This window comes from Taurulus bubalis (assembly GCF_910589615.1).
Source record: "Taurulus bubalis genome assembly, chromosome: 14".
In the NCBI taxonomy this organism is placed as follows: Eukaryota; Metazoa; Chordata; class Actinopteri; order Perciformes; family Cottidae; genus Taurulus; species Taurulus bubalis.
In genome coordinates this window covers 14,016,650-14,043,852 of record NC_136602.1, presented here as the reverse complement: position 1 = coordinate 14,043,852, position 27,203 = coordinate 14,016,650, and the positions used below count along the sequence as shown (strand labels likewise).

At 41.5% G+C, this 27,203-nt stretch overlaps 2 protein-coding genes across 2 annotated transcripts; both read left to right on the top strand.

Moving 5' to 3' along the window:
• Positions 1-906: 906 nt before the first annotated feature.
• Positions 907-5,448, top strand: drgx (dorsal root ganglia homeobox; the record flags this gene model as incomplete). The annotated part of the gene is made up of 6 exons (XM_079229790.1): positions 907-964; positions 1,776-1,876; positions 2,423-2,524; positions 4,305-4,477; positions 4,846-4,958; positions 5,075-5,448. 6 exons carry the CDS (start codon positions 907-909, stop codon positions 5,446-5,448), a joined length of 921 nt encoding a protein of 306 aa, XP_079085916.1.
• A 14,267-nt stretch (positions 5,449-19,715) lies between these two features.
• Positions 19,716-25,789, top strand: cUnh10orf71 (chromosome Un C10orf71 homolog). The gene has a single exon (XM_079229989.1). It carries the CDS (start codon positions 19,828-19,830, stop codon positions 24,973-24,975), a length of 5,148 nt encoding a protein of 1,715 aa, XP_079086115.1. The 5' UTR covers positions 19,716-19,827; the 3' UTR covers positions 24,976-25,789.
• The last annotated feature ends 1,414 nt before the right edge of the window (positions 25,790-27,203 follow it).

Here is a 27,203-nt window from a genome sequence, read left to right as displayed (position 1 = left end):
TTTTTTAATATATGAAAGAACCACATAAAAAAGTGCAGCGGGTATGTGTGCATGTTTATGGTTAGGGAATATGCTTGACTCTGGAATAACAATCACTTGTGATGAATTTTGTTGGCACCATAGCAGAGCTTCCGTTTGCACCCTGGCTATATCTCAGCCTCTCGCCCTCGTTCTTTCGCTCTTTCTATCTTTCTCTGACTAACGCACACACACACACACACACACACACACACGCGCGCGCGCGCGCGCACACACACACACACACACACACACACCAGGGGTTGGGGGTGAGAGAGACAAAGCCGTGATAATCCGATTAGGACCAATTAGGCGTGAGATTCTGCGACACTAGCTGAAAGCCGTAACACTCTGTAGACAGTTATACAGTTATAGAGACATCTGGACACTCCCAGAGAGAGACACAGAGAGAGAGAGAGAGAGAGAGAGAGAGAGAGAGAGAGAGAGATGTGAGTGGTGTGTGTGTGTGTGTGTGTGTGTGTGTGTGTGTGTGTGTGTGTGTGTGTGTGTGTGTGTGTGAGAGAGAGAGAGAGAGAGAGAGAGATGTGAGTGGGATGTGTGTGTGCGTGTGTGTGTGAGAGAGAGAGAGAGAGAGAGAGAGAGAGAGAGAGAGAGAGAGAGAGAGAGAGCTGGACACTCCCAGACAGAAAGTCAGTGGAGTGCAGCAGCCACTTCTCTCCAGAGCGGGAAGTCACTCACATCAGCATCCTCACTGCAGGTAGGATGCTCTCTCACATCAACTTTGCATCCTCCGCACGGCGACACCCCTTATTGGGACGATTACATGTGTTCATGTTTCCACCACACAACTGAGTCGCAGCTGCAGACGATCCGAGTCTTTGGGCTGAAACTTTTGTCTCTGTTCCAGGTCCAGTTTTCGCCGCCAGGATGTTCTACTTCCACTGTCCGCCTCAGCTGGACGGAGAGTGCTGCCGCTCCAACACTTGTGAGTTTTCTCTGCTGCATTTTCCTCATCATCGTTTTCTGCGGATTTTCAGCTGCAAGTTATTTCTAATTGCTGCCTTGAAGCCAGAGTGAGAAAAGTTTGTGTAATGTTCAGGTTGAGTTCTAGCGCGCGCACAGTACGCGTTGCTGTGGCGTTTAGGACCGATAATAAAGGCCTGAGTATGCTTTTTGTCTTTTTTTAATGTTTTTTTTTTTCAAATTATCATCTTCAATTAATAATGAAAAAGTCGCAGGCATATAAAAGAAAACGTTACTATTATGCAAAGAAAACTTAAAAGATTGCATACACAACAATGTGAAAACGTCTTTTTCATATTTCACAATTGTAACTGAAATGGCTTTGGTGCTTCAAGTAACTCCATAAACATCTAAACGGTATATTTCCCACCAATGTAAAGGTGAATATGAGGGGTTAAGTCGTATTTCCCCTCTGCCATGTCAATCTGCTGGATGTTTTTGTGAGAAGCGCTGGTGGTTTGGCCCCAGGGCAGAGTTTTTTTTTTTTTTGTCCCGGTCACAGATGTTGGGTGTCGTGGCTCTTAGTCCGTCATGGTTCCCCTCAGACGCCTAACATCAATGTTTCATGCAACTAATGGAAATACTAAATGTGCCAGAGATCTTGTCTGCTTTGGCCAAAATTATTTTTTTTCCGGCATTTCTTTCTCTTCAGACGAAGGTTTTTATTTATTTTGTACATATTGACTGAATTGATTTAAATGCAACCATGAAATTGGAAACCTCATTTTATTAATAACTGATTTCTCTTCAATAAACTTTTTTTCTTCTTCAAGTGAATTCGAGTAGCTTTGGCAACCACGCCCCGGCGGATTTTGATGATGGATTTCTACGCAGAAAACAGCGCAGAAACAGAACAACGTTTACTTTGCAACAGGTAATTAATTCTGCAGGATAAAAAATATCCCGAATAAGAAATACATAGAACTTCGCTTGTAGCGAAACGGACATAAGGCACTACTGAATGAAGGAAAATAATAAAACACTTTAAATTGAAGGACTTTAAATTGAAAGTTGTGCTTTTCAGATAACTGACTAAAAAAGGAATACGTTTTACTATTGATTTGATGCAATGACAAGCTAAAAGAAAAATAGAGCATTGCCTCACATACATGGAAATAAAAATACAATATTAGAAAACCTCTAGAAATGAACATGTCCTTTTAAAGATCATGGCTGCGCATGTAAATCGCCTTCTCGGTGCATTCAGCCAATTAGATTTTAGGCCAATATTTAAGCCTATTTTTGGCCACTTTACTTTTTTCTTCTTAGTCTGTTATCCACATGTATGTGAGTTCATTGTAGACCGGATGATGCTATTAAGGAGGAGGAAACAAGAAGACAAGAAAAGCCTAAACGATTAGAAATGTGCAACTAATCAATAGCAACTTATTTGAAGTGTAACTGTTTCGTGTCCATCCAGCTGGAGGCTTTGGAGGCCGTCTTCGCCCAGACGCACTACCCTGACGTGTTTACCCGAGAGGAGCTGGCCATGAAGATCAACCTGACCGAGGCCAGGGTGCAGGTAGGCTGCAGCTGCGTAGTGTGTCCTGGGCACGTTTGACCATGTAAGAGAGGGTAAATTAAGCCACTCTGTCATTCCGGCGATGCACTTTAATAACATCAACATAATGGTGAATATTAGATTAGCTTGATTAATCGGTCATTCATAATTAACCAGCGATAATGTTCCTCACTAATTTGTCCGCGTCTCAAAGGTAGGAATACATCATCCATTCAGATCCTTTTTCCATTTACGCAGACAGGAAACGATGTGTGCTTTAAAAGAGGGCAAATCCTGAACCCTCCAAAACTCTCTCCCCTGCACACAAACACACGCACACGCGCGCACACCCACGCACACACACACACACACACACACACACACACACACACACACACACACACACACACACACACACACACGCACCTTAAATTTGACAATTTATATTCCGGTCCTGCCCTGCACATATGCGCGGTTATAAACTTGGCCAGATGTAATTAAGTTATGTGTCCTGTATGTAATTTCCTGCATTCCAGATTTGCTTTTGGGTTTTGTTGTGCGCACAGATCTAATTGTGGGAAATATAATAGTTTGCCTTTTGTTCCCCAGGGTCATCTTACTATCGCTTAAACCCAATGGCGGGGTTGATAATGGAATCCAGCGCTGTAAATTAGGGATTGTAAACAAATTATTCCCCTCCTAATCCGATTACAACATTCCTATTATTAAATCTGAACATGAATCCAGCGCAGTATGCAGGGATATTAAACTTACATTATTATTAGAAAATAAATGTCCTTTCTGTTGTAGTGTTATTGCCCCCCTTTTTGTAAAGTGTCAATGGGCCTCCCCCGCATTAAGAGCACGCTGCAAATTGAGATTAATGGAGCAATTATAGCCCATTCAGAGGCGGGTGTGTGTGTGTGTGTGTGTGTGTGTGTGTGTGTGTGTGTGTGTGTGTGTGTGTGTGTGTGTGTGTGTGTGTGTGCGTGTGTGTGTGTGTGTGTGTGTGTGTGTGGAAGGGGGGGTGGGGGGGGTGCGCGACTTCTAGCTGGAAGGTGCAGGGGTGAGATAAGTCCATCGGTTGTATTGTTGTCCTGCCACCAAAATGTTGTCCTTTCTTTATGCCGAATGAATGCACGTGTTTTGTTTGTCTGTTGACATCTCTGGTACAATAGGAGGGCTGCAGAGCCCATGCACACCGACTCTAACCTCCATTCACACATCATGATTAATGCCTTCTAGAACCGAGTCCTAATCGAATCTGATGTTGTCAAACAATCACTAAATAGGGAAATAAACGACTTCATCATAGCTGCCTCTCTCTCGGGCAGCACAACTGTCAGTGGGAAGTCATTAAAATATGATAATGAAAAATTGCTCAATTAAATGTTGTTATAGGCAGTGACCTTCATTCGATTAAGATACCACAACTTGACTATATATATGTTCAGCTGTGTGTGGATGGGGACATTTTTTGGGAAAATTAGAGCGCTTAGTAAGATACATTCAAACACCTCTTGAAAGTAAATTGATCATTTGTTTAACTCTGCTAGACCTAGAAAAATATCATCTGTAAACTATGCTTTAAGTTTGTGTTTGTTTCTGTGTGATATTTCAAAAGGATATGCAAGAGAAATTAAGAACTTGGTAAAATATCAATTAGCCATGGTTTTAAAGCTGCATTCAATAAATTAAATAAATGGATGCAAACTGCTAATGTGTCAAGAAATGCAGCCATTCTTTAGTTTTAATTGGTGATTTAATTTAATTGACTTCCCTTTCATTTTTTTTCATGCAGGTTTGGTTTCAGAATCGCAGAGCAAAGTGGAGGAAGACGGAGCGAGGGAGCGCAGACCCTGAAGGAGGGAAAGAGCAGATGAATGACGGCACTCTTCCATCTCGCAGCATCAACTCTCAGTCCCCAGTGGACCACAACAGAAAGCAGAAAGAACCGCTGGAGATGCAGCAGAGGTAAAAAAAGACAGATTGATTACTGCTGTTATTGTTGTGAAACAGTATCCGAAAGTATCCAGATTTGCAGACTGGTGGATCTGATTGAAAGAAATAAGAGGCAATATCCTTTCCGTCTAGAACTGCCACGACAAAACTCTGACAGTCATCTAGATCATTTCTGTAGATTACACAGTGTCCTTAATAAACACAATTAAATCAAAGCTACAATCAAAGCTACAGACAAAGCGCCTCTGTAGTGCACATTTAGGAATATTTCCAGAAATGTATGTATATTATCTTTAGTTTTGTTGTTGTTTGTTTTACTTTTCACTAATAATAATCTACTAATAATATATAATAAGATACAGTATGTCTGTTTTCTCCAGTATCAATAGGACAGTGGGTCCCAGTGGTCCTTTCTTCCCATCTTGTATACCGGGCACACTGCTCAACTCGGCCACCTATGCCCAGGCCCTGTCACAGGTCGCCACACTAAAAGGTAAATATTACGATTCTCATCAATTGGCAAAATAGAGATGGTGATTATGATGATGTGATGATGAAAATCTTGCTCTCAGTAGTCTCACTACCCGTCCCACTTTTTCTATTTTCCAGGTAACGGCCTATGCTCCTGCTGCGTGTCTGACCCCATGGGCTTGTCCTTCCTGCCGCCGTATGGTTGTCAGGGCAACCGCACCGCCAGCGTAGCCGCCCTGCGCATGAAGGCCCGCGAGCACTCAGAGGCCGTGCTGCAGTCCGCCAACCTGCTCGGTGCGGCGTCCGGTGCCGGCGTGGGAGTCCTGTCCGGAGTCGGCATGGGCCCAGGTGGGATGGCGAGGCCCACGGCGGGGCCGTCCATCGAGGTGCCCGTCGCTGTGGGAAGAGGGGGAGAAAGATCCAGTCCCAGCCCAGCCACCAAGATCCCACTCCTGGGCGGCAGCCCTGACAAACACCCTCACTGCTCCAAGGAACCCATGGAGAAGAAGTGAAGCGCTGGACATAAACATGGATGTACTGATACTCTAAATCTGTGTGATCGTGCCTGTTATTACTACTCTACTCTGGTCCTATGAGCCACTAAGCACAACTACTGACTGACTCCACGAACCTGCCTGGGAAATACTTTATTGGCGTCACAATGTATGGATGCAAACATTTAAATATTTATTTGCCAGTAAATTATTATTGTTTGTGAGAAATGAATATTTGGGGCCTTGTTATCCTCATAAAAGCACAAGTGTGGTTTTGGATCTCTGTCTTCGTGAACTCTTGGACTCTACTTGATGAACTGAGAGAGATACGTGTGTGCAACAAAATCCTATTTGATAATGTGAATTTAAGTAATCCTGATAGAGTTCCTCTCGTTTTCATAAAGAGGACAGATGCTTACATTGTTAATGTTAATGCATGTAAACTGTAAGTGTCGATCTGATGGCAGAACGGTGAGGATTTCGGAGGGTTTTGGCAATAGAATGTTTATGCTATCAGGTCATTAATGGGCTCAAACAATTTCTCATTCTGTTGATTTTAAAGTGAAAGTGCACTTTAATATTTATCAGCCATTTTTAGTGTAAATGTGTACATACAGACCGACAGAGCGGTGCTTGTTCCTTCCACTCTGTTAGCACATCTGTAGTGCCGGCAGACAGGAACCACAGCAGTCCTGTTGTGACATGTTCTTTAAAACAATTAAAGATGTAGTCGCTCATGTTCCTCTCCTGTTGCCTCACGCTCCAGCCATCTGTTCTGATACATTATTTATCGGTTTCCCCTTAAAGCCGTGAGAGGAGAGCAATCGTGACTCCTATTATTTATTTACTTTTAGGAACAATCACCCTCTTCCTCCTCCTCTCTCTGAGCATTTTTTTAATAAACCCCATTAAACATGATATATGCTATTTATTAATGTTGAATTTACATATTCAAAAATATCATCTCTCATCACCTCAGGGCTCTTCACACGGTAGTTTATCACAGGCAATACATTTGTTGATGTATTATTCTTAAATATCTCTCCTCGCAAGAATGACTGTTGAATAAAGGACCAGCTGATAAGATGGAGAATACTTAACCGCAGAGCACAACCAGTAGTTGGACTGATTCAATTTACGTCCTTGAGGATTTTCAGGAAATTACTTTTGATAGTCAATAACACAATTAAGTAAACTACACACACATTATCATGAATAATTGATAAGAAATTATGTATTACCATGAAGTACTGGTTCAATAATTGATGAGGCGACACCCTGGTGACATAGAAGAGGGAGATAATGTCAGAAGTCGTGCCAGGTTGTAAACAGAGTACAGAGGACTTACATCCTCTTTTTTTTTACACCATTATGTGTGCATGTTGTACCCCAAGTACCCTATACATATTCCAATAAAGTGATGCTTTCACTGACTATGAGGCACCTTGTTGTGACATTAACACATTTTAGAATTACATTTGTATTGCATTGGGCCACCATATTTACTGACAAGAAACAGACACCAGCCATTCAAATAAATGGCCGCTTTTGATACAGAAATGTAAAAATGCAGACTCTACAGTATTATGGCCTATTTTCATACATGTGGTATTATAATGGTATATAGGAGGTACTCTGTTGTATTCATGCCACAAATAATATTAACAAAAACATCATCTCCTAAAAAAAATGATTTCGCTTTAAGACGGCTCCAGAGCAAAGATGTTAAGTCCCCTGACATGGCAGCTAATGATAACACAATATCCTTATACAAATCATCTCTTTTTCCAAAAATGTACCAATATGGACAACCGAATCCAGCCAACTCATACAAAAGACGTGAAAAACACATTCAATCTCTCCAAAATTGAATACAGTAGTTGTGGAATTTAATCATTAGCCAAAACAAAGGATGCTGAAGTTATAATGACTCCGATCATCATTAAGTTCTGCATGGTGCCCATAATTCACTGCTTTAATATTTCATAAACAAGTCAAGTTGGTGTTGACATTCAGCTGTGCATGTGGCATCATTGATAATTTTCTGTCACCTAAAAAAAAGTCCCAAGGCGGTTTTGTTGAGCATTGTTATATCAAATTAGCTGGAGAGCGGCCAGAAAAGCAGACAAACATGGTGAATATGGGGGACAGCAGTTGAACTCTGTTCTTACAGTGCAGTTAATGGGCTTCTTTTGTTGCAGTAATGAAATATTTGCAGGGATGTGGGGAAATATGTCCTGAAACAGGGAAACGTTGTGCACATGCACTCATCCAGACAATATAAGGCACACAGAGAGGATGCGTAGGACAGACTGGCACATACAGACAATTATTTTCCTGACATTTGGGTGCAACACCTATATTTTTACTATTCAGGGACCAGCAGACCAAATCAGACATGAAGTGCATTCAGGGCCTGTCCACTGAAGGGCCAAAAACACCCCACTTGAGTATCATTTTTACTTTTCATTCCTGCAACAGATCCGATCAAGAACCCAATCAATTAGAATCAATGAAGCTCATTTCAGAATGGAGATAATACAAACAAAGCATATCTTAATGCAGCAAGTAATGTGCCTCTCTGCTGTCTGCCACATAACCACAGCTCCGTTCCTCCTTACTCAGCACGGGGAAGAGCATCCTCAGCACTCATGATCAATGCTTACAGTCCTCAGTAGCTATACAATACAACTATGTTGAAGCAAAGTTGAAGAATCACACTGTGCAAAAAACAAAGAAATACATCAAAACATTACAGACCGAATGACATTAGACGCTGTTCTTAGTTTGTCCGCTAGAGGGACTTAGAGAGCAGGAAACATCCCTCACCTCAAACCTCAGTGAGAGAATGATTTTTCCGAGGGCCGTTTTTGTCAATTGTATTTTATTAATCAAAACATGTTTTTCTTCTTTTGAGTGCTGAGTGTCGAAGTCCCAAAAGTAAGTAGAAAAACAAGGTGATATTGCAGCATGTTGCAAATTCTGGATGATCTGTGGAGCTGGATTTCTCATCAAGATGGAGGAAAGCTATGGCATCAAATAGGGTCAAAAGTATTGTAGATCTGCATCACCATATATGATTGTGTGAACACATGTTGTATGAATACATTCAAATGTGTGAATGAAAACCATATACTTTATGTAAAAACGTTCGGAACAAATTAATGCAAACGTTTGAATGTGTAAACCATTAAATTTCATGTTTTAATCCGAGAGGAGTTCTGTAGCTGTGCATCACATTTTGTGAAAAAATGCAAAAACATTTGCACAAATAAAGATTACACAGAACTCAGCTGTATGTGTGGCTCTCAAGTTAAAATCAAATCAAATACATGAGTATCAAACCTACGATCAAAAGAATGTTCATTAATGTTCTTCTTTATTAATTCATCTTCTTGATTAATTAAATCATGAAGCTCCCTTGATGGCTGTAATCTTGAACTTGTTTTTCATCATAGAATTTGTCTGCATTGAACCTAATTGTATTTTTTTCCTTCTTCTCAGTATCCAAGAAAGACCAAGACACAAGTGTGTGTGAGGGTGTTAAAAGTCATAGTATAGCATATTGTAATTTTTTTTTTAAATGTAATCGTTTAGGATGTAATATTATTTAAAAAAGTAAAGTATAATATGTCGGTATGTCGGGAAAACGTCATAGTAGTACATTAATGACAACAGAATGAAAGTGTTGAGGGGGAAGGCAGGATCAGATCTCTTAACTTGACATCCATGTAATGTTCTTGTATTGACCTTCTAGCTAACCTCTCGGCCATCGGTTACCACCAATAAGGCAAAACTGAGACTGAACCTTTTCATTTAAGTTAAAAGTGCTTGAGCCAGTGAAGAAGTTCAGTTTGTAGCCGCCGCTTGCTTCAACACTTAACTACAAACACAATCTATTCTCCGAATAACAATTTTCATATATTTACACTATCCTTCCTAACTATAGACAAATACGTGGCAAATTAAAGCTTCTTTACTGGAATGAAAGACAAAACTCATTACAGCTGCTGGATTGGTCCAATATTAATCCAAAATGTAATTGAATAAAATCTGTATACAAAGCTAAAATTAATTGTAAGTTATTGTTTTAATTCTTAATTTAAAGTTCTATGATTGGTTGTTTGTTACAGCAGTAAAATATGTATGTATTATTATTATGCTCTCTGGGACTCATAGTTGGCCCACATGTATGTATTTAACCTTTAAAAGCTAAAGTGTCTGATCATTTGTATTGACTGAAGGTTTAAATATGTTCATGTTCATCCAATTTCGTCTAATGTTATAAATATATAGTTTTCAACCTAATTCTGACAAAATAAAAACTAAAATATTTAATATTGAGACATTAATTTTTGTTGAGAGCAGTGGTTCCTTTTATTTAATGCCGTAATACTCCTGTTGTGGTAACGTTTTCATTTAATTTTGTAGGATTTTGTATGAAGGTTTTGTTTGGAGGAAAACTCAGGACAATATAATATCTTAAAGAACTATACAAATGTGTACTATTTGGGCACAATTGTGAAGTAAACTTACCTTCTAAAAAATTCCAAATATTTTAGTTTATTTTCCTCCAGCAAATTCAATTCCATGTCATGTGGATACAACCCCAAAAGGGGCAAGAATCATGCAAGTACATCAACTTCAGAAAATATATTAAATCACTTTAAATTATCTTAATTTGAATGACATCAGAGGAGGGGGGAGGACTGGGAGTTTGAGGCGTTGTTTCTGTAAGGTTCCCGTACATGCAGTTTTTTCCCTTTTTTTCATGACGTTAGTTTTCGTACCTATACTGTCTTCTGCCTTCTGCCTGTAGGAGAAAGTATGTTAATAAGTCTTTGTATGTTTGTATATGTCAAAAATACTTGCCAACTTGTAGATTTTAGTTGTGGCCGTAAACTTGAGATTCACACAGTTCTCACAAACACACACGATACTAGTGACAGATAGTTAAATGGTTCACACGAACAGGTAGATGCAAATGTTCTTTGTAACCAAATACTGATTTTAAAACCAAAATGTATTTTTAAACTAAAAGCCTTTGTGCACTTACTTATTGGATATTATGCAAATCCTTTTTTTTCTTTACCAAATATCATGTATATTATTAATTGACAAGAGTCCAGGGTGAAGAGAAAAATAGCGGCTGAGATTGACATGTGGGTAGAGTTGGAGGTTGTTTAAGGGGAGGAAAGAGATTAGTTAAAAAGGGATTACCTCAGCCTTTCCCCAAATTTAGTGAGCTGTATGCAAAACCATCTGTGCGTATTTGTGCGTTGGTGTGGGTGTACACGGAGGAGTGCGACTCCATTAAGGCCCATGTGTGTGTGTCCATCATACTGCCAGGCCGGCCCTGCACACGCCAAGAATCCCAGGAAACTATCTGCTCCAGCAATCTCCTATTATAGCAGTGGGTTGGAAGAGGAGGGGTCCAGTTCCTCCCTTTCCTCTGCCTTATGGCCTTTTCTCCTGGGGCAAGTGAGGCTTGTAGCCAGGGAGATTATATACGAATCCCATAGTTAAAGAACTATAATAAGTGAGTGTTACATTCATGTTGAAATGAACCTCTCAGATAAGCACCTTGAAATGAAAAACTTCTTTCAAAGAAAATGTATAGAAAAATCTGCTATGGTCATGTAATCAACAGACAGCTTCATTGAATTCTGAAGTGATGATAGCAGCTGGATGATGAACAGGAGCACTTGTTAACACTCCATATACTTGTCAGTTCTGTTCAACAAAGAAGGTGGCTGTCAAGTGCGAGGCAAATTAGTTATTTATATCTCCCAGAGGAGCACCCAAACTGCAATCCCCTCCCGTCACTCTCAATAATAATACACACAAAAAAATGTTTGTTCCTGGTTTAGACCCCACCACCTCCTCAGCCAGTTGTAACACTTTCCAACTTGTGACGGCTAGCACTAGCTGCCAATAGCCAACAGTTAGCTGTCCACATTTATAAATAGTTGAGAAGCTTTTTGTTTCATCCGTCTGACACTCGACACCAAAGGACCTCACAGATCCGCATGCTAGCTCAAGCCCTCATGGTGGACACTCTCCCTGGGACAACTTTGCTATTTTTGTCTGGTCTCCAGCCCCGGGTCCCGCTGCCTGCCTCTGGTCAGATGCTCAAAGAACTGACTGTGGACTATAGAGGTTTTTGCTTTGGATTGTTGTTATTAGAAAGCCAGTCCTGCCAGAAAAGGCTTGTGAGGTGAGAGGGCAGGATCAGACCGTCAAGCCATTTGAGGAGTTTACGATTGGGTACAAATTATGGACTATAAAACTGGAAGGTAAGACCTCACTCTATATTCTTGTTCATGTTGAAGGATGGACAGTTACAACATATATATATATATATATATATATATATATATATATATATATATATATATATATATATATATATTTATATATATTAAGCCTCTAAGAAAAGGTCAAACAATAGATATACTCAACCTTCAACACATGCATGCATTTTCATTTAAGTGACTTTAGGTTTATGTGCATAAATGAACACATATGAAAATAAATCCCTGCTTCAATCTCCTAAAGAATTCACATTCACTTACGAAAGGTTTTGACTGACTGCATTGTATTTGATTCCACTGACTGCTAACATTTAATCATATCCCTTTTGTTGTCATATTTGACAGATTTGCTGCTGCTCAGTCCCTCTGAAAGTGAGGCCTCTTTGGTGTTAGATTTTAGAGTTGGAGGCCCGTCCCTGGACCAAAATAAACCTGCCACATGCCAGAATTACCAGAAATCACTCTGACAGTTTTGACATGACATCATTGTTAGGGACAGTTACCATAACTATGCATGGTTTTTTAATGTTACTCGCTGATATTTGCTGATTATTCTTTCTCCACTGAACATAATGAGTCGCTTGGGTAGAGCTAAAGATACATGTTGTCTTTGTGTCCTCAACATTTTGTCAATGCTTTTAATGAATTGAAAGAAGTGACATAAAAAAGCATGCCTTTGCCGATGAGTTGCTGTTGTTTTATGCTTCTGGAGAAAGGTGTATGATATCTTTAAATTTCCTTTCATTTCTGCATCAGTTTTATTTGATAAAAAACGCAGTGAAGTTGTTGTGATGTGGATGCATATAAGATGGATGACCTGCAGCTCAGAATATATTAATGAACTACTGGATATTCTGAGCAAGGTGACGGCTGCCTGGCAGCTGCAGTAAATTTAACCAGACCATACCCATGACATTACCTTGTTGCATCTAAATGTGCAAACATTTTATTCAAAAAGCACAGTACAGTAGAGGAATAACAAGGAGAAGGCCCCAGTGTGGAAGGAAGACAAATCAACCATGAGACTCATTTTTTAAGCGTGTTCTGCATTATATAATTTTCACATTTTAAATCCAGTTCATCATAAGTAGAGTTTTGAAGGCACTACATGAGCAATGCATACCAGCTAGCTAATTGGCAATGTGTCAGAGTTCAACAGCGAGGAAAAGCACTTGGATCAACACGTACAAATATAGGGGACAGCCCTCACGGCCTTGGATGTTTCAGATTTACAGATCAGAAAACACAAATTGTAGTAATACAACAATAAACAGTGTTTCACATTGAAACATTTTGGATGACAGATTATAATTTCAAATTGTACCATTAAATTTAGTAGCCCTTCTATGGAAGGATATTCTAACCTGCTTTCCACCTCCTCTCCATACTGTTGTAAAACCAAAGGAGTTACACCACAAGATTAGTTTTCACCATACTCTTACAGTTGACTGCTCCTCGTCTTTTGTTTGACTCTTACACTCAAAAAGAAACAGCTTGATGGTAGCCTAACCGGATGGTCTAATTCATATAACCTCTTTAGTTAGTCCCAATCTCTGATTATTGTAAAACCAACATCCATATGTATCTTTTAATCCAAAAGTGGTCACAATCACGTACAAAAGAAGTGTATGGGTCTGTATCTGTGCGCCCATCTAAGTTTGTACGGATGTGTCCTGCTTTCCCAAAATAACTCACGTGAGGCTGTCTTTACTGTGCCTAGCAACCGTGTAGTTTTTATTCACAACATGTCTCTGAAGGTCATAGTGATTGAGTAGAAGGATTTACAGGGCTGTTTTGAGAACCACATACAGTACATTGCTGCTTAATGCAAAAGGAAAACGCTGCTTATCAAGGCCAGCTATCATAAAATAAGCACCACAAGAAACGAGTTACAGCTTTTAAAATTGTCCCAGGTAAAAGAAAACATTGTCTATATCTCAAGCTTTGACTCGAGGTGGAAATGCATCACACAAAGCATGCAAACAATATTATAAATCTTTTTTTGAAGATGAATTGTGATTTGAGTTAATGTTCAGGACAAGGCTAATTCTCCTTTCTTTTCTCCTGTAGGAAAAGAACAAATTCCTTATTGTTTTGGATGAAGGCCAACTAAAAGGCACAATGCCTTAGGAGCTGCTAGCTGTAGAAAATCCTGACCCACACTCTGGGTCCTGTAGCTCTGGCAACAGGCAGGGTGTATAATTGTGAGGTCTGTGTTTGCATGAATGACTGAACAAATGAGGACAGAGCTCTTTGCCGACGATCCTGCATTATGACTTTAGTTGAGAAGCGTCGCTCAGGCCGAAGGAGTGGCGGTCATCGTAAGCACAGCGATGGAGGCTACAGCGACACCTCAAGTGGTGGGTCGTATCTGGATGAGACTGACCGTGAGGTCAGCAACCTGACAGATCGAGCATTCAGGAGTCTCTGCATTGGAGATGAGGCGGTTTATAATGACTCAGACCTCTGTTCGTCTTCTCCCTGCACCCAGAGAGACAGACAGCTGGCCTTTAGTCAGAGTGGTCAGGGCAGAGATGGAGAGGACACAGAGAGGGAGGAACATAAGAGAGCCGGACATGAGAGCTTCGGCCTTTGGATGCAGCAGTATGGACGGGACTGGGTCCATGGCGGAATATATGAGGCTGAGATTCAGAGAGATCCACAGTGGGAGGTTTATGGGGAAAATACACAAGGGAGGGTTTCTGCCACATTCCAGCACTCCTTTGTGGAAACCTCTCAACAGGAAGAGTCCCTGAGGGAAGAACAGTCTTCCTCCCTCAGCAATGGAACCACAGAGTTGAGTACGCAGCAACTCAGAAGCCGCTCCAGAGTTTCTTCTCTGATCAGAGCTTTTAACTCTGAGGGACAAAGGGATGGAGCAGGGATGGATGGTAAACTCAGAGAGTGGAATGATGAGACAAGCTGGGACAAATCAGCTCTGATGAGTATCCAACAGGAACTTTCTGAGTTCTCTACACCTTACCAGCAAAACTTTACCAGTGGTCATTTCCCCTCAGCTAGCCCGTTCTCATCCCCCGACACCAACTTATACTCCTCTGATGTAGCAGGAGTGGCTCATATGAATTCTGCATCCTCTTTTATGAGATCTTCCCACAGTAAACACAGCATGTCTGAGCAGTTCAACGGTAACTCTAACTTCTTCATACACAGTGAGTTTAGTCCCTTTAAGGTATGGAGGAACCATAACAGGTTTCCCTTCCAACAAGCTGCAGTTTCAGGGTTTATGCACTGTTCAGAGTTCCCTAAATGGTATGAGACACCAATGTACAGGGAGCTTTCACTGGATGCCCAACAACAGGGTCCTTATCGGTTTGATGAGAGAAATACCTCGGCACCTGTGGTTCCTCCCACTCTTCCACGCGCCACCTCAACATCCACAATACTGCAGAAAGCTTCGGCCGTGGAGAAACGCTGTGAGTCAGAGTTGACGGGTCATTACCCCAACAGGACGTGGATGCAGAACCTGGGAACTAAAGGGTTTCCATTGCAACGGCCATCAACTGCATCACCGACCAGCGAGATGTCTCGACGTGTTCAGGACACCATCAGCTCCGTCAAAGCCCTTCAGCAAAAAATAAAAATGATGACAGAGCAAAATACCGCAACAGGGATAACAGCAAATCAACAAGGAGTGCTTTGTAGCAATACTAATTTAAATGCGTTCAGCGACAATGCCAACATGGTGGCATCAAATGCTGTCAGCAGTAACACAAGCACGACTCCCTTCAACATCAGCCACCTGCTCACACCTTTAGTTTATGCACAACAAGAAGAAGAGACAGCAGAGGTCCGGCAGTCTGAAATGTCCCCTCCGCCTATGGAGCATCCTCCAGTGCGAGCAGAAAGCAGGGGAGCCACTCCTGATGTTAGGATGTCCAACTACAAATCCAGGGCCACAAGCCTACTCTTCAATCTCAAAGACAACCGGAAAAGAGTCAAAAGCACCTACAGCCCAACCAAATTTAAAGGATTGGAGACACTGGAGAAAAACAAACAGTACTCTACCCAGGAGCCTAGAGACACTGTGATAGACATCCCTGATTTTCCAGATCCAGACGCTCAACTTTTCCAGGTAGAGGAATCCAGCAGGACATATGCTGCTTCAAATCCATACGCAAATCTGTATAACAGCCCTGGATTGCTTACAACACCAAATTCTCAACCTCCACATACAGGTCTATATTCAGAATACACACCAAGTGATTACCAGAGAGCTCAGATACCAAGTGAGATTGTTCATCACTCTGGATTCACTGGCTGTATTTCTGAAAATTATGCCAGTTATCAGCCCTCTAATGTACAGAATCTCCATGAAGATTTATTGTCATTTACTCCCTATAAGCAAGGCATGATCAATAATGTAGAAACTCTGGGAGGAGATCAATCCAGGTTTAAACCCTCTTATACAGCTACAGAAATACCAAGACTAGATGCTGACAACAATCAACGAAGAGACTATTTTTTAAGTAAGGCAAATACTGAGCAACATTTTAATGAAACAGTGGGAAGGGACTACACACAAGTGGATAGATATCAGCAGCTCAAAGAAAACACACATGATTACAGTAATGTGCCCTTACAGGATAGCTGGAGACAAACAAACAGCCAAGGCACAGAAAATCTCAGTCTGAAAGCCATCTCTCCATGGAAACAAGAGATAACTGCTTTAATGGGAAAAGACCAACATGCACAGGCTTACCAAAGAACAGGCGCAATAAAGGAGGAAGCAAATTCATTAAGCAACAAATATATAGGAGAAAATCAGCAAAGTGTTAATAAAGAACTTGAGAAAATAGAGTTTAGGGAGAGTTTTGGTGTTGGTAAAAATGAGTTGGTCAATACTAATATGTCAAACCCACTGCCACAGAATACCCCATTTAGTAATGATACTATTGAAAAACCAGCATATTATGGACAACAGCAATCGGGAACTTTAAATAACAAATACATACTTCAAAAGTATAACGGAAACACTAAGGAAGATGAAATGAAGGATAATTATTTGACACAGAGGTATAACAAACATACTGATCAAGAATATAGAAACCAACACACATTGTATTCTATTAAAGACAAAAGTATGCTCTCACAAGAAACAGGTCAGAGGAAACAATATACACCGATTCCAAAGGTGTATGAAATGCAAAGTCTTCAGCCAATAGAAGCTAAACCACACCCTGAACATAATATGCAGAACAAATCATTATCAAACCCTGACAATGCCTCAGCCCCCACAATGGCAAACAAGGGAAAAGACAGACAGTTTGTTGAGGTTAGGACTGAACAGGCCGTAGCCGAGCATACAAAAGCACAACACGCCCAAGCGGAGCTGGCAAAGGCTCAGCACTGGGTTCAAGTGGAGCAGCCTAAAGCAGAGTCGGCTAGGTTAATTTTAGCAGGGCAAACTGGTTCAGTGAAAGTCAAAGCAGATCAGGCCAAAGCAGAACTAACAGAGCACGAGAGAGTACACCAGGGTGAAGCAAAACATATTAAAGAGGAGAAAAGAAAAAAGGAACGGACAGAACAGTCCCGAGAAAAACAACCAGAGCGTGCTAGAGAGGAACGGAAAGAAACAGACCAAACAAGTGTACAGAAGGTAACAGAGGAGCCTAGAAATATTAAGGAGGAAGTAGGAGCCGAGCACTTGAGAGAATACCAGGGTGAGCAGGTCAAAGTAAAAAGAGCTGAAGCCAAGAGGCTAAAAGAAGAGCACATGAAAGCTGAACTGGCAAAGACAGAACCGGCGGCGCAAGCAAGATTAGAAGAAGTCAAACTAGAGCAGATACAAGAGCAACAAGCTAAAGCAAAACAAGAAAAGATTAAGATAGTTGAAGTGGAAAAGGTCAAAGCAAATAACGTTCTAGTTGAGGATGTTAAACAAGAGAAAGCTGAGGAAGAAGTGCAAGTGAGTCAATTAAATGCACACCAACCTACAACACAGATAAGTCAAGCCAAAGAGAGAAAGGCAGAGCAGGCAAAGTTGGAGCAAACCAAAGCAGAGCTAACAAAAACAAAGAGAATGCAAGAAAAGTCGGCTGAACCTGCAACAAAACTAACAGTGACACAACAGATCAAAAGTGAGCCAGACCAAGTTGAGCAAGTTAAGACAGAGTTGGCTAAAGCTAAAGCAGATTTGGCAACCCAAATGCATCAACAAAAGGAAGACATAGTTGTTATCAGCGGCCAATGTTCAGATCAAGCTAATAGAGTGTCTGACGAGTATGAGTATCTTCGAGAGAAATATGGTTTCATTGATACAACTTCTGCAAACAGAAGCAAAGTGTCAGCTGCAGCAAATGTGTCTTCAAATGATGCCAATGAAACACCAGCTGTATTTCTTGATAAAGTGGAGACAACAAATAACGAGAAATCAAAAGACAATCCTAGTCCTACAAGCACAGTTGAGACAGCTAACACAAAACATAAGGAAGAAGGAGACCACTTTAAACCCCCTGAGTTGACAGAAAGCAACTATGTTTACAGTGAGTCATCCAAAGAGTTCAAATTATCTGGTGAAAATAATTTACCTAACAATGTAGATTCAAGAGCAAATATGGACATTGTTAGGGATAAAGTGAAGGATGACAGTGTTGAGAAGTTGGAAAAAGGTGACCCCTTAAAACACACTGATGTTTCACATCACAGAGATTCTGATTCAGCTAAACTGCCCCTCCCTGATAGAAACCTCAAGTCAACTGAGCACAGTGCAGGTCCAGGTAAAGATCAGCATTTTGCCCCTCCCAGAGCATTGTCCAGTAAAGAGAGAGCTCAGGCCAAGCAGGAGATTCTGACTTCCAAGATAAAAGCTCATGCTGAAAAGGAGATTTCAGCTATAAAAGAAAAGGGTTTTGCTGTACGAGATGGGTTTATATCCAAAAATTCTACAAAGCAATTAGCAGGTAGTCAGAGTACTAATATAAGACAGAGGCCACCATCACAGGAAGTGCCTAAAAAGCATGAAAGCACAATGCCCAGTAATATGACACCAAAGCACCAGATGGAGCCTTCAGGAATACAGAGAGAAACAGTCAAGTCTGTATTACCTCCCAGCTCTGCTACAATACCTGTTAGTTCTGCAGCAACCACCAGTCCGCTAGTAGACCAGTTACTGAAACAAGTACCCAAAGAACCAATGAAGAGCAATGACAATGTGCCAAAACCACTCGGAGAAGAAAAAACTATGGGAAGTTATGCTTTGAGCACAGATGAGGGCTTAGTCGAAAATCGTAAGAAAGAGAATCCATCTGAAATTAAGTCAACAATACAAAGTAAAGAGCAAGCACCCAAGAACAAGGAAGGCAAACAGGTAGAAAATCAAGGAGAACTCTCTGGAAAACCGAAAGAGGGACTTAAAGACAACCCTGCCATAAACAATGACCATTTCAACAAAAAGAAAGAGGATCCATCACAAGTTACTGCTCTGGTCAAAGCAAAAAGCTCAGAACGTATGGCGACAGAAAAGGCTGAGAGTAAACATGAAGCAGTTCATGAGGACTCAGCACCTTCACAACATCTTGTCCTTGGTCAGAACAAGACCCCAGTGGATGATGACATCTTGCAGATCACGGGAATAATGGTAACTGTGCAGGAAAGAAAGCTATCTACGGACAATGGTCAGAGGAAGAACAGCACTCAAGAACAAATTAATGTAAAAGAGTGCAGTAGTTCAGAGCGAGATGATTGTCATCCCAGCTCAGGTCTGGAAGTAAGTAAAGGAAATACATATTCAAAGGACGTTAGTACAGTACAGAAGACTCATCCTACATTGAAGAAAGATCCAACTAGAGTTGATATGAATAATCATCTTGAGAATGAGCAAGAAAATCCAACCATAGAGACAAGACAGAACAATGTGTCTGAGAATGTCACTGTGAAAAAGACTAATCACCAGCTGAAGAGTTCTTCTATGAATACGAGACCACAACTCCACGAACCATTTGCTGAAAAACATGTGCCTTCCTCAGTCGCTGTACCTACTAAAAATAAAGATTTTGCTGAAACTCAACCCCTTCTCTACAAACAAGACATAATAGCAAGTGAAACAAAAGACTGCTCAAATGAAATGTCAAAAGAAAATTCAGCAAAGAGCATAGGGAAAGATACATTAAAGAGTAATACTGAAGAGAACAATCTACAGAAAAGGCAAACAGCACATACCAATGTCAACTGTATGGCCAAAGTGGTGAATACAGCAATCAGCTCCACGAAAACCAACAGAACTGATGCTGAAACTCTGATAAAACATGACGTCCAGCCATCAGTGAAAGAAGACATGACACCTGTCATAAATCCATCTGAAAGCAAGAACATAGATGGCAAGAATGCACCCCGAGTGCAAGAAAAAGGATGTGACTCAACAACATCGAAGCCATTCAATAAAACCAGTCCGTCTAACCATTTAACTGAGAATGAAAACACACAGGTATTTCCAAAACATCAGGACAAAGAGACACACATTGGAGGGAATAATCAAATGGATGATACAGTGCATATAGGCAGCATTGCCATCAGAGTTGTGCCCGCAGTAACTGAGAAGGACAACCTGAAGGTGGTGGGAAAACATCATGTCCCCCTTGTCTCCTGTGATGTAGTAACTGCTGACGAACAAACACAAGTTGCATCATCTGGTCTTAAAGAAAACGTGAACTCTTTAAACAATGAAGACAGAACCAAAGACCTTATCTCAACAAGTAGTGAGAATCAGATCAAACACAGTTTGGAAGACACATCGGGAGTTCAATGTGTGTTGACCAGTGTGAAAAAACTGTCCGATTCACTAAAAATGTGCAATCAACCGAACAGAAATGCAAACAGTGAGATTACTCAAGCTGAAAATGCAATCCCTGAAAATGTAAATCAAAACAGGAAATCAGTGGATGAATCAAAGATACGACCAATGGTGGGAGACTACTTTCAAGTGCAAGGGGAAGCAGAAAGAAATAATGAACCACACAATCGTACAAATGTTGGAGATATGTCAAAGGAACTTCCAGGATTACCACCAAACAAAGCAGCGATCAGCAATGAATTATGCCCTGAAGGAAACAATGAAGACTTTATGTTGGATCAAAGTAAAAAGAAAACAGTGGAATCAAGTTCTGTGAGGAAAAACAGAGAAACAGATGGTAACCTGGCTTCAAAACAAAGTTATTGTCCCACAGAGAGACATAGTAATAAAAATGAGAAGACAGAGGCAGGTCAAGCCAGTCATATCAGAAAACATCACACAGAGAATCAATCCAGTTTATCAGCCAGGGAAAGACAGAGTTCAAGAAATTCAAATGCAACAAAGGACAATATAGGGAAAGAAAAACCGGAAGTTAAATCATTACCTAAAGAAAGGGTATCCACAATACCTGAGATTTCAGCACTTGCAGACTATGCGAGATTAAAAGTAATTGTTTCAGAAGATGAGGCAAACGCAATTCAGGAATTCCCACCCAACAAGAAGGAGGGATTCTTTCCGCTGATACAAAGTCGTCATAGCAGACGTCCAGTGTTCACTGTTGATCCACAAGACGTCTCTATAAAAGATAAACGTTTGCCAAATAAAACAGAGTTCAGCCCTAAAGTGAACAAAGAGCCCAAACCCTTAGTATTTCCCATAACAGAGAAGGAACACCAAAGGACAGGGATGTTCAAACTGACAGACAAAGAAAGACAAGAGAAAATGCCTTTAGATGCCAAAGCCAATGAAGATGTTGCAGACACAAGGGCAAAACAGTCACAACATCTCAAAGAAAGAAACACGCCACAAACAACTCCTCTTAAGAACCAGGGAAGTGAAGAACAATTATCTGGAACGGATGCCGAAAGAGTTCATCAAGTAGAACAAAGTATTCATCAGCCAAACAAGCCCCCCTTTCAAGGAGCAACCTCATCTTCTGCAGTGAACAGGACAAGAAGCACTTCTGTGTCAGAACACCTAAAGCCACTTGATAATGCCACTCCTTATGAAAAACCTGTGGGTCAAGTGTACAACACAGAGGGATGCACAGCAACTCTAAGAAAAGATGAGACTAAAAATGTACCGGTGAAGGTTGAGGAAGAGAGAACCGAAAAAATTAGACAAGAAAGGCTTGCGACTCAGCATGAAGAAACCAAAGCACAACAGCAGAGAATAGCAAAACAGTTGGAGGAAAGACAATCTTCTAAGATAGAAGAGGAGAAAAGAGCAGAAGAGATAAGAGTAAAACACTTGATGGAAGAGAATAGAGCCTCTCTGGCTGAAGAAGAGAGAAGAGCCACTCAGAGAGAAGAGGAGAGGAGAGCAAGAGATCGGGAGACCATTGCTATGAAGATCAAGCAGAGGCGGGAAAAACAGAGAGAAGCAGAAAGAAACACAGAAGAAATACAAGCTGCTCAAAAAGAAGAGAAATACATTGAGGAGAAGAGAATAATTAAGATTGAGGAGGGACGCAGAGGAAAATTGAGAGAGGAGGAAGAGCGGATAAAGGAGAATGAGCAGAGGAGGAGGGTGAAACAGCAACAAGGTGAGAAAGCTGCACAAGAGGAGCAGCAGAGGAAAGCTGTACAAGAGGAGCAGCAGAGGAGAGCTGTACAAGAGGAGCAACATAGGAGAAACAATCAAGAGGAGCAGCAGAGGAGAGCCGATCAAGAGGAGCAGCAGAGGATAGCTGATCAAGAGGAGCAGCAGAGGAGAGCTGCACAAGAGGAGCAACAGAGGATAGCCGATCAAGAGGAGCAGCAGAGGAGAGCTGCACAAGAAGAGCAACAGAGAATAGCCGATCAAGAGGAGCAACAGAGAAGAGCCGATCAAGAGGAGCAACAGAAGAGAGCCGATCAAGAGGAGCAGCAGAGGAGAGCTGCACAAGAGGAGAGGCAAAAGAGAGCTGCTCTGATTGAGGAGCAGAGGCGAGCTAAATATATTGAGGAGAAGATATTAACTGATATTGAGGAGGAAAATAAAAGAAAACAGAGAGAGGAGGGGAAAGCTGCTCACATTTCAGAGGAGGAAAGGATCAAACAGGAGCAGAAGATTGATGAGCATAGGGTAGAAAGACATAAAAAGGAAAAAGGGATGAGAACGCAGACAGAGAAAGATGAAAGTATAGCTGTTGAACCAGAGAAAGCAATTATAAAACAAAGAGAAGAAAATCAAACAAAAGAGCAAAGGAACAGATGCCTTGAGGAGAGCCAAGCAGCACTTAAAGAGGAGGAAAAGAGAGTAACACATGAATGGATGCTAGCTCAAAGAGAAGATGAGATCAGGGCTAAAAAGAAAGGAGAAAAAGAAGATAAGTTAGCAAATCACATAGAAAAGGAGAGAGACACTCGGGTGGGGGAGGAGAAAAAAGCAGCACAGAGGATGGATGCTCTCCAGTACTATGCCATCACCTCAACCGATACAGAGAGGAAACCAAGAGAAAGGCCGCTATGCTCCCCTTTACCTTCTCAACAAAGACACAATCCATCAGGGCTTGGGTCAAGTGAGAACCCAAGGTCTCACACTAGGCCTTATAGGCCACATGCTCCTGCATCTCCAGCTCCATCTCTGCCCCGCTCCAACACCTCGTCTCCTGCTCTGGGAGGCAAGCCCTTAATGTTCAGGGTGAAGGATAACACCATGAGAGGTTCCTCTTTCAAGTCAGTCAAACCACGCTTCCATAAGAACTTTGGGGAAGATTTCCGTTTAGGTTCACCTATGGACAGGGGGTCAGAGAGAGAAGAGGATGAGCAAGAGATAATGAGACGCAGTGCTGGAACTCCTGTCTATCCTGACACAGGGTTAAACAGACTTGCTGCAATCAAAGAATCTTCCACTTTTCAGTCGGCATATTTATCACAGGATTACTCAGCCCTTCTCTCACAACATAAGCCTTACTCCAGGAGGAGCTTTGCCCTGGAAGAAGACGACTCTCGCTCTGTGATCAGCAATATGTCAGAGGGTGGGGAGAGTTTCGCCAACAGTGCAGCAGACCTGGCAGATTTACGAGGCCTGTATGAATATGAGAGGCCAGAATCAGCCTGTAGTTTCAGCAGTGATGTCTCCCGTTCTTTGGGCAAGCCGCCAACTGTTCCCCCAAAGAGTGAAAAAGCCTTGCGCAGAGCGCAAAGGTTGACTACTCGTAGAATCAAGAAGGAGTTGTCCAAAATTGTACCCGACAGCCATGCTGGAGTTGAGAAATCTCGTCAAGATACCTCTGGTATTCCTTCCTCCATTGAGATGCGTTCCTCTGGCCGTCAAACTGTGGCTTCCCCTCATTTTTCCTCACCCGTCTCCCTTGCTCATGCTCCAACATTAGGGTCTAGCTTTCCTTCTTCACAATCCGAACACCAATCTTCTCACAGCTCTTTCTACGCATCCCCTCATGTCACTGGTCCTATCTCCCTCCCAGTTGCTTCACCTCATGCTACTGACCCTGCTTCTCTCCCTGATGCCTCGCCTAAAGTTACTGGCCCTGCTTCCCAGACTGCTGTTCCTAGGACAGTTGCTCATGTTCCCTCTTCTCCCACTCTCCTTCATGCCAACCACCAAGCTCCAGTGACACAGTACCATGTAGAGTCAAGCTACCCCCATTCCTACCCACTGACCCAGCGTAAGGTGCTGCAAGACCTCGGCTCTGGACAGTATTTTGTGGTGGATGTGCCTGTTCAAGTGAAAACGAAGACTTTCTTTGACCCGGAGACCGGAAAGTATGTCCAGCTGAATGTGCGCCAGTCTGGCCAGAGCACCGCGCTACCACAGCCCCAGCAGACATACTCACAACCTCAGCGCCAACCCCAAATGCAAGTCAAGCTTCAACAGCAGCCCCAGGCCTCTCCAGCTGGCAAGCCATTTGTGCTTTATCAAGGCAACCATAGCTATCCCCAAGACTACGAACCTCAAACTATCACCTCTGTGCCCTGCCACAGGTCATCAGCCCCTTTGACTCTCCACCAAGAACAACAGCCTGTCGGCGAGAGCTATGGATATCCAGCCCATGAAATGGAACGGAAATCTGAAGGGCATCGCTACAGTCCAGAGAAAACTCCATACATGGACACAGTTAATGACAAAGACAAAACATATAGCACAGTGTACAACACACATGGACCAAATGAGTGGTTCCCAGAGAGTGACACAAACAGCCAGCTTGCAGGAAGCTCAGTTTGTGAAAATGATAACTCAGCCCACTCACAATGTCAGCCCCGAGATATAATAACCATGAGTGAGCTGGACGACTTTATGGAGATGTCTGACTGGTGAGACACTGGAAGCTTTTACTTTCAAGGGCTAAGTAAATAAAGTATTTGATAGAATAAGGATACCCGATCATGGATCATGGTATGCAGTATTTAAGTATTTGTAAATTACCTTTTCAAGTGAAAATAGTCTCAGTATGTTTTTGGTTTGTAGTTTAAAAAAAAAGAAGTCCCCATGACATGCTGTTAAATTGCTGCTGTTGATTTTGGAGAATCACAGTTGAGCTATTTATTGTGTTACAGAGAAGTTCACCATTCCATTTGACGTTTGAATGTGGGAAGCTAAGATATGTGTCTTGTGTATACAGAATGATCCGTATCCCGTTGCCTCCTAAAGCTAGAAGTATGTTATCATACACGAAACAGTAACTGTGTGTCAATAGTGTTGAGTAGTTTGAAGAAACATTGGTTTCTTCTATGAACATAGGCAGGTCTGCTTGAGTTTTTATTATTTTTGTCTCGCTGGGGGAAGCCTACTTCTGGCAGTTTGTGATGCATGAAATATTTTCAAACCCACAGCGTCAATCAAATATCGGCAGATGGTGTACAGAATAGTTTGCCTATTCAACCACTGTGCCAAAGTAAAAAATAAATAAAAAAAAAAGTGATGTGATTATTGCTGTTTTTAAGGTTTAATTTCATACAGTAGTTCATTTTTAAAGTTGGAAGTTTGTGATAATATTTCTGTGGTGCTGTGAAACAGAGTGGCATGTACTAATTCAGGCAATAAAAACACACTTCATTCAACCAAATCATTTCTCACCACAATGACTGTCTTTCAAAATGTCATTGTAAAGCTTATAAATAAACAAAAAGGAAATATAAAAAATTGCTTCTACGTGTTGATTTCATTTTACTAGTCAGATGGCTGTAATAACAATATAATATTACTACCACTGCCATCCTGTTTTGTTGAAATGTGTCTTTTTAGTGCATAAAAACAGTGCGTAAGGCAATTACAAAGTGTTATTGAGAGAGCACAATAATATGTCCTTAGAGAGTTAATTAACACAAAAAGAGAAAATAACATTTTGTTAATGACATGTGTGTCTTTGCCGAGTATACTTATGGGATCCACTGAAGGAAACAATGGTATGAAAATGTCTTTTCTTTGATTTGCCTTGATTCACCAACTCAGATTAAATGTACTCGGCTGTGTTGAGAATTCCTGCTTCAAAATATTGTTGATCCCCTGAGAAGCAGTAACCTGCTTCCACCACTGCAGGGCAGAAGAGAGCGACTCCTCCACTGGAGCAAGACTTGAACTTAAGACTTATGTAAAGGAAAACTTGAGGGAAACCCCAAGTAAAAGCTGTAATTAAGAAGACAAAATATTTCTCCAACTATCATTTTGGCATTTTTACTCAATAGATCAAACTTGCACAACGACTTAGCTGTATATACAATTATATTTGATTTTTTTCAAAACAAAATACGTTGTCAAGGTCCAAAAAGATTAAACCACCTTATCGACCCAGCCAGTTCATTTTCCACAGGATCAATGCTTTTTAAGACAATACAACCTGAAGGGTTAAATCTGTTGTGGAATTCCATTTGGCTTTGGCAGAGCTCGAAGCGCCAGCAGAAGCCCTGCCTCAGCAGTTTAGCCTGCCCAATAAAGCAGCAGGCTTCATACCACTGGGACAGGCTGACGACCACAGCCAGAGACAAGCCCATGCCACTCTGTCCAGCAGCCAGACAGGGAGAGGTCCCAGCACACACGCACACACGCACACATGCACACATGCACCTCCACATCCACATACATGCATGAACACATGCAGACACATGAACATTAACGTTTGCTCTTTGTACACTTGGGAGATGACAGAAGAGGATTACTCCTAGACTTTGAGAGTATCTTGTGCGATGGAAATGCTTGTTCAGCGCTTTACTGTATATGTTTTTCAAATGACACACAATGTGACAGGCGCATGCACACACACACACCACAAGAGTTGACCATCGCTTTAGAGTTATGAGGTTTGGGGCTGCAGTCCAAGACTCTTCACAGAAACACAGGAAATGACATTTCCTACGTTTTGCAGGACACACAGAGAAAGAGAGGGAGGGAGGGAGGGAGAGACAGTCGGAGAGGGAGTGAGAGAGAGAGTACTGGGAGAGTGAGTGGGAGTTTCTAAGTGGGAACAGAGCATTTACTGTTTCAAATTACACAGAAAAGAGGAGAAAGAGGAGAAGAGTTAATAGTGGGTAAGGGCTCTGGTGGGTCGT